This window comes from Camelina sativa, chromosome 18, assembly GCF_000633955.1.
Source record: "Camelina sativa cultivar DH55 chromosome 18, Cs, whole genome shotgun sequence".
In the NCBI taxonomy this organism is placed as follows: Eukaryota; Viridiplantae; Streptophyta; class Magnoliopsida; order Brassicales; family Brassicaceae; genus Camelina; species Camelina sativa.
The window spans coordinates 17666521-17673958 of NC_025702.1; the positions used below are offsets into that span (position 1 = coordinate 17666521).

The window sequence follows — 7438 nt, forward strand, 5'->3', positions numbered from 1 at the left end:
GCTTACGTTATGCTGAGATCATATGTCCGAGTTCGGAGAATGTTATCGTCATCAGGTTCATGAGCCACAAGATAAGTTGACTGAAGAGTTGCCTGACTCGAGGAAGGAATTAAAATATTATAACTATTGGTAGACCAAAATAACTGGAAGATGGAAATATGCTCCTAAGGTAAAAATACAGCTACACACGGCCAGTGTTCAATCGAGTCAAAGTATAACCTTTGAAACTCACTGTAATATCCTAGGAAATTTTGAAAGTTCAAGTGTATAATTTAAAAGCATTTATCAAAGAGCAATAAAAAGCTGAGTGCAAACTGCAAAGAAAAACTCACTGGATCATCTTCTACCACATTGTCAGCCTCATCAAACTCCTCCATGTCTGGAATATCTTCCTCCTCCCCACCTCCAAAATACGTAGGTATTGATTTGATAACATTTTTCTCATTTATGTCCAAGGCATCCATGGATGGCAAGTTTTCATCTTCCTTGCCTTTATCTGTGGAAAAGATACAAGAGATAAATCAGGGAAAAATCGAATTTCGGAGGCTTTAATCTCTCAAAACAAAATCATTATCTTCCTTGCCTTTCGGTTTCCCATGTGTAGCCAGCCAACCATCATTATCTTCATCATCAACCAACACTTCACCTCCAGCAGCTTCATAATCCTCTGCCACAGATGCAGCTCTCCGTAGACAAGGTACTGCCAACCGTAAAAAGTCCATCAAACAATGTGCATTCAGAAACTAAACAGAAACTAAAGATTTCAAATTTACCATTTCTAGTAATCAAAAACTGTTTGTCCGAGGGCAAGTAAGGCTTCCTTTTGCTTGGGTCACCAGATTCCCTAATCAAAAGTAAAAGCCATTATGTCAAAGCTTACCTATTTAAGAAAATACATAGATTTCGCCAATTGGTTTGAACTAGAAGTCATAAAATAAAGCGCAACGAGCAATCTGTTATAGACATATAGTATAGAGCAGTAAGATATAAGAGTTTGATATACATCATTACCCAGCAAAACTAGTTGATCCAATAAAATAATCAAACATCAGAAAACGATATAAAAAAAGTCCCATTCAAGGAAGTTGTAACCTTGCTCCCACCAGAAAAGCCACAATTTGATTGATCCTATCACAATCTCACATAATTTGCATAAAAGTCTATACTTTTGAACAACGAAGAGAGACCCATTCATCCATATTCATCAAGGATTCATCAAGAATCAAAGTTCATAAACCATAGATTACAAAATTCACGAACTCAAAATCACAATTGGCCTCTCTATGTATATTCTCCATATCCTCAATTAAAAAAAGATTCAAAATTTCGAACTAACCAGGACCAGGTGGGACACTTGGAGACGAGATTATCTCCGGCGAGTACAAACTCGCTGACGCTGAGTACTCCCTTCTCCTTGAACGCAGAGATCGTACGTGGACCTGTGATCCTCTCAACTGTACCTTTAAATGCTTCATGAAGCTTTTGCGAAAGCACCATACTTTGAGCTTGCGATGAATTCGGATCTAATCAGTGGTTTATATCGAACAAGAATTTATCGAATCGAAGAAGAAGAATTCGATTGCGAGCCCTAATCCCTAAGCTGGAGAATTATAGATTCCGTCAAATTTGAGTGCCTCTTAGTAATATTTTAATATATTTCTCGAATAGCCCTCGTACTTCCATTTATTTACGTTTTTGCCCCATTAATTTATTTGTTTTATTCAGGTCCAAGAAAGTACAATTGAGAATTTTTCATTACAAAGGAATCACATTGCCCTTATTGAAAGATAGTTTACTAACATCTTTGCGTTAAGTTTGTTTTCAAGGCAAGAGCACAACGGAGCCAGAGGTTAACCTATTCTCAAGATCTGCGTGAGCGTCAGCGACTCGAGACAGCGGGTACTTGTGATTCACACGTGCCTTTAAGATACCGGATTGAACGTTGGCGAAAACCTCTCCCGCACATTCCAAGAGCTCGTCCCGAGTTTCATTGTATTGCATCATGGAAGGTCTTGTCAAGAAGAGCGACTTTGGAGCAAGATCAGATAATGGAATCGGATCTGGAGATCCTGAAGATTGTCCAAAGCTCACCATGTATCCCCTGCTCTTTAAACATGCTAATGATCCCTGGAAATTTATAAAAATTTCACAATGAGAAATCCGAAAAGAAAACCAAATATGGAACAACATAAACAGTCTGGCTCTGTGGCATTACCTTAAAAGTGTCTTTTCCCACAGAGTCATAAACAACATTGACTCCTTTACCAGATGTAATGTCGTTGACCCGGGAAACAAAATCCTCGTTTTTGTACATAATAACATGGTGGCACCCATCTTCTTTGGCTTGAGCAGCTTTTTCATTAGTTGAGACAGTTCCAATGACAGTGGCTCCAAGTGCATTTGCCCATTGACACAACAGAGACCCAACTCCACCAGCAGCAGCATGAACAAGGATTGTGTGCCCACTCTCGACCTTTCCAAATACAAATAGGGACTCGAGTCAACAGGCAAGAATCTATATATAATAAAACTCTACTCTGTTCAACAGGCAAGAATACACAGATCCAGCTTTTGGTCTTCTTCTGCGTATAACTTCACACCAAAATTTCTAACTTTTCACAGAAATAGGCAAGATGAAAGCTAACCTTGAAGCAACGGCGAAGGAGAAACTGCGCAGTCATACCCTTGAGCATGATTGATGCTGCAACGATAGGATCAATAGNAGATTGTCCAAAGCTCACCATGTATCCCCTGCTCTTTAAACATGCTAATGATCCCTGGAAATTTATAAAAATTTCACAATGAGAAATCCGAAAAGAAAACCAAATATGGAACAACATAAACAGTCTGGCTCTGTGGCATTACCTTAAAAGTGTCTTTTCCCACAGAGTCATAAACAACATTGACTCCTTTACCAGATGTAATGTCGTTGACCCGGGAAACAAAATCCTCGTTTTTGTACATAATAACATGGTGGCACCCATCTTCTTTGGCTTGAGCAGCTTTTTCATTAGTTGAGACAGTTCCAATGACAGTGGCTCCAAGTGCATTTGCCCATTGACACAACAGAGACCCAACTCCACCAGCAGCAGCATGAACAAGGATTGTGTGCCCACTCTCGACCTTTCCAAATACAAATAGGGACTCGAGTCAACAGGCAAGAATCTATATATAATAAAACTCTACTCTGTTCAACAGGCAAGAATACACAGATCCAGCTTTTGGTCTTCTTCTGCGTATAACTTCACACCAAAATTTCTAACTTTTCACAGAAATAGGCAAGATGAAAGCTAACCTTGAAGCAACGGCGAAGGAGAAACTGTGCAGTCATACCCTTGAGCATGATTGATGCTGCAACGATAGGATCAATAGATGAAGGAACAGGAACCACTTTATCCGCTGGAAGGATTTGTTCCTCAGCATACGCACCCATTGGATTTCCAGCGTAAGCAACGAGATCACCAATCATTCTCCCAGTCAATCCCGAGCCAACAGCTACCACCTCTCCAACAGCCTCCATACCTATGATAAGCAAATGACACATTAGTTCAGAAAAAAGAAAAAAAAATTGCTATTCCTTTCTCTCATTAGGTTCTAGTAATGTACATTACCTGGTGTGAAGGGCATTGAAGCTGGCTTGTAAACACCTTTCCTGAAGTAAACATCAATGAAGTTAAGCCCGATCGCCTTGTTCTTCACACGTATCTCACCCTCCTTTGGTTCCCCTAATTCCACATCTTCCCATTTCAGAACCTTCCATTAAAAGAAACAAAACCTCAATGAAATACTGAGAATAAAGATCAAACAGATTGCTAGAAACAATCTACCAGTTTCAAAATCAAAGATAGCATAATCTACTTTCAAAGCAGAGTCTACATGAACTCAAATACACATCAGTGATACAATAAATGACCATCAAATATCGACTCAAGCTCAAATACCAATTGCTAAAAGCTGAAAGCACTTTGATTGTGTTTCACCAAAAAAAGTCAGGATCTTTCGGATGCGATTATCTTTTTTACTAAGTCCAACTTAGGCTATTAGTGTTATGGAACTAAATGTTATGGTGAATCTCGAATCAATTAAATTCGATTCAGAGAAGCATATAGAGACACACACAATCGCAATCCAATAAGATCTCAGTGACCCAAATCCGACCCGGAACTTCAAAATTGAACATTTACTCACCTCAGGACCGCCATGCTCGTAAACCCTAATACCTTTCACCATCTTCTTCTCCGGTGACTCTTCCACCGCGACTGTACTCAGAGCTCGTACAACAAACGCAGTGCTGCGTTCAGACAACAAAAAACTCGAGAAATCGGCAGGGGTTTGACGAAAGCTGAGATCTTTGAGAAGATATCGTGGAAAGCTCGAGAATTTTGAGTGATATAGACGATGTGACAGGTGTCCAGACGCTTCAAGACAAGAGTGATGAAGAGTCAATGCTGCCATTTTCTTATGGCCCCCTCTTTCTTCTTCTCTGCCCCTAGTAACTTTATTTGCTTTTTCCCATCTGTGTCCTTTAACTTTCAATATATATACATTATTCACCATTAGTTTTACTATGTAACAAAACACACCTTAAATTGGATATGGGAATCCATCTTAATTTACACCTTAAACATGTGTAATGTTTTAGAGTTTTAGTTTAATAGATTTGGATAGTATGCAAAAAAAGATTTGTTATAAAAAAAAATATACAATTTCACCATATGTAATAGAGATTTTAAGCTTAAGAAGACCTAAAGTATGGTGGTTTCTTGAATATCACGTTTCTTCGTCATTCTCCTCCAAAACCAATGCTTGTCCCAGAGTCCAGCCACCTGTTCGATCGGAACATTCTTAGTCTCCGGCAAAAAGAGCTGCACCGCCACCGTCATCACAACCACCCACCCTCCATAAAAGAAGAAAATTCCAGCTCGAAATTTACACAACATTGGTGGTACGCTTTGAGCCACCGCAAAAGTAAACACAAAACTCACGGCCACAGTCACACTCTGTGCAGCAGATCTTATCTCCAACGGGAAGATCTCGCTCGGTACAAGCCACCCTAATGGCCCCCACGACCAACCAAACCCTGATACGTAAACACATACCAAAACCACAACTGTGTAACCGTACCCTTCCCCTATCACCCCGTTGTTGTGACCCTCAGCCACCATAATGATCACACCGATGGTAACTTGTGCCACAAGCATCTGTATCCCACCAATCAAAAACAGAGTCTTTCTACCGATTCTGTCCACAACGAGCATCGACAAGAACGTCGAAGCTGTGCCCACGATTCCAGTCACGAGTGTTGACATCAACGAACCACTCTCTCCGAACCCAACGGTTCTAAACAAAACCGGTGCGTAGAAAGCAACAACGTTGATTCCCGTAACTTGCTGAAAGAAAGGTATTGCTAAAGCCATCACTAACTCAGGCCTATATTTCTTCTGAAGCAATATAACAAATGCGTTTGAATCTGTAGCAGAATCAGAACTAGCTTCGACGAGATCAGTAAGCTCGTCTTGAACATTCTGTGTTCCACGGACACGGCGAAGCATGAACTCAGCCTTTCGCACATCTCCCGTGGTTTGGATGATACTATTCGGAGTCTCAGGGAGATAGAGTGAGCCAAGCGTGAGGATTGAAGCCGGTATTGCAGCTGTGGCTAAAGAGATTCTCCAACCATAGCCATGTTTGATCTTTTGGGTTTCGTAGTTGATTAGATTTGCAGTTAAGAATCCAATTCCGATACAGAGCTGGAAACCATTACTGATTGCTCCTCTGTATTTCGCCGGCGCCATCTCCGAGAGATACAGAGGAACCGACTGTTAAAAAAAAACACAAACAAGATTAGATTGTGAAACATTGACTTGACCCCTGTAACTCTTGTTTCTAAAACTTAGAACCAATATGTCTTTTGTCACCTGGTTTGCGAATCCAACTCCAACACCGAGCAAGAGACGTGCAATAATGAGCATAGCAACATTCTGAGCAGAGCCGCCGAGAGCAGAGCCGGCGAGAAAGGCCAAGCCGCCAAGAAATATAGAGGGCTTGCGGCCCCAAGAACGAGTGACCGACGAAGCTAGTAGAGTGGCGACGAAACCGGAAACGTAGAGAGAAGATGTGAAAGACGTAAGAAGTTGGCTATTGAAAAGACAGTAGTGGTTATTGCTTCTCCTTGTTCTATCTTCTTCTTGGAGCTTATACACTTTTGGGAAGAATTTTTTCAGAAATGGCCCCATTGACATCACTCCACCTATACATGGATATATCGTTACAAAATGTTTAGATTTAGTGTTTGCGTTTGACGTTTTATATTGCAATTTGCATAAATATTTTATTTTGAAGTGAATTGTTTTCTACTTCAAAAATATATATATATATATATATATATATATGTTTTTTCTTGTAAACGCAAACATAAACACAATATTTGAGTTGAAGCAATCGAAATCTATAAGTGTTTTTTTTTTTGTTAAAGGATTTTCTTGAATCTATAAGTGTTTATACGAATACAAACCTGAAACTCCGAGGTCATAGCCGAAGATGACACCTCCCATGGCGGCCATGACACATGAAGCTACCACAAAAAAAGTTATCTTCCCACCAGATTCTGATTTAGCCATGGCTTCTTTTCTTGCTTCTTCTTCTTCATCTTCTCCCATGTTCACATAGAGAGACACTCAAACACAACACAAATAATATTCAAATTGGGTATGTGAATTGTTAGAATTTAGTTTTTAGTATGTCATATTTAGTTTTTAGTATGTCTAACTTGTTGGACCATATAATTGAAGTGTGTTTTAATTGACTTGAGTGTGGAAACTTTTGTTTGTTTTTGTTTTGGCTGATGAGAGATTTCGAAAGTGGACAATAAAAGACATATGCAGAAAGACTTTTACATAGCGTAGATAAGTCAATAGCCACATTTTTCTTCTTTGTCTACCTTCATAATTTTTTTTTTTTTTTGGTTTTATTTGAAGAAACAAAAATAACATAGAAGGAAGAAAGAGATGGTTATGTTTTCTTTTTTCGACGATTGGATGATAAAGCTCTTACGATGAGATTGGACCTACCAAGTACCAAGTTGCAAACTTTGATTGTTTAATTCCTTAATAGTAATTGATATGGTGCTTTGAAATTTGACTATGTAGAAAAGAAAAAAACCATCATTTTCATGGGTATGTGGAATGAAGTTGATACTATCAAATATCAATCATGTAAAATAACTTCAAAAATAAATTTTTATCAAAAACTAATTTATGGCATAAATGGAACTGCTTTATATAAATAAAAAATCTTTAGTCTAATTTGTATTTCACTAGGAATAACATCAAGGGGATAAAGTGTCAAACTAGAAAGGTTAAGTCACAATTGAGATGATAAAAGAAGATAAAGGAGAAGTAAATAATTTCAAGACCTATTATGTAAGAGAAAACTAGAT

General features: G+C 38.9%; 3 protein-coding genes across 4 annotated transcripts in view; all 3 read right to left on the reverse strand.

The window, feature by feature from the left end:
- The window catches only part of LOC104763620 (autophagy-related protein 3), a gene marked incomplete at its 3' end in the record, with an annotated part of 3227 nt that extends 1610 nt beyond the window's left edge, over positions 1–1617 (reverse strand). The window contains exons 1-5 of the mRNA XM_010486971.2: positions 1337–1617; positions 774–844; positions 584–700; positions 333–496; positions 7–92 (exon numbers count right to left, since the gene is read on the reverse strand). Of these exons, the coding sequence (XP_010485273.1) occupies positions 7–92; positions 333–496; positions 584–700; positions 774–844; positions 1337–1497 (599 nt within the window). The remainder of the gene's footprint in view (positions 1–6; positions 93–332; positions 497–583; positions 701–773; positions 845–1336) is intronic.
- LOC104762265 (quinone oxidoreductase) lies at positions 1693–4470 on the reverse strand. Of its 2 annotated transcripts, XM_019240475.1 has the most exons (6): positions 4189–4470; positions 3612–3753; positions 3334–3522; positions 2646–2683; positions 2216–2473; positions 1693–2127 (listed from the first exon to the last, which is right to left on the reverse strand). In XM_019240475.1, the coding sequence occupies exons 1-6, from the start codon at positions 4453–4455 to the stop codon at positions 1822–1824; spliced, it is 1200 nt and encodes a 399-aa protein (XP_019096020.1). In that variant the 5' UTR covers positions 4456–4470; the 3' UTR covers positions 1693–1821. The 2 variants fall into 2 exon arrangements, with proteins under 2 accessions (XP_019096020.1, XP_010483823.1); XM_010485521.2 differs by lacking the exons at positions 2216–2473; positions 2646–2683 and adding an exon at positions 2866–3123 and having other exon boundaries at positions 3296–3522.
- Positions 4571–6844, reverse strand: LOC104762266 (sugar transport protein 3). The gene is made up of 3 exons (XM_010485522.2): positions 6515–6844; positions 5919–6250; positions 4571–5819 (listed from the first exon to the last, which is right to left on the reverse strand). The coding sequence occupies exons 1-3, from the start codon at positions 6657–6659 to the stop codon at positions 4746–4748; spliced, it is 1551 nt and encodes a 516-aa protein (XP_010483824.1). The 5' UTR covers positions 6660–6844; the 3' UTR covers positions 4571–4745.

Coding starts and splice junctions, on each gene's coding strand:
- LOC104762266 (XM_010485522.2), bottom strand. CDS start 6,659: ATGGGAGAAGATGAAGAAGAAGAAGCAAGAAAAGAAGCCATGGCTAAA. Junction 6,251..6,514: donor CTATGACCTCGGAGTTTCAG/GTTTGTATTCGT, acceptor ATCCATGTATAG/GTGGAGTGATGTCAATGGGG. Junction 5,820..5,918: donor GAGTTGGATTCGCAAACCAG/GTGACAAAAGAC, acceptor TTTTTTTAACAG/TCGGTTCCTCTGTATCTCTC.
- LOC104762265 (XM_019240475.1), bottom strand. CDS start 4,455: ATGGCAGCATTGACTCTTCATCACTCTTGTCTTGAAGCGTCTGGACAC. Junction 2,684..3,333: donor AGCATCAATCATGCTCAAGG/GTATGACTGCAC, acceptor TCATGCTCAAGG/GTATGACTGCGCAGTTTCTC. Junction 2,128..2,215: donor TGGGAAAAGACACTTTTAAG/GTAATGCCACAG, acceptor ATAAATTTCCAG/GGATCATTAGCATGTTTAAA.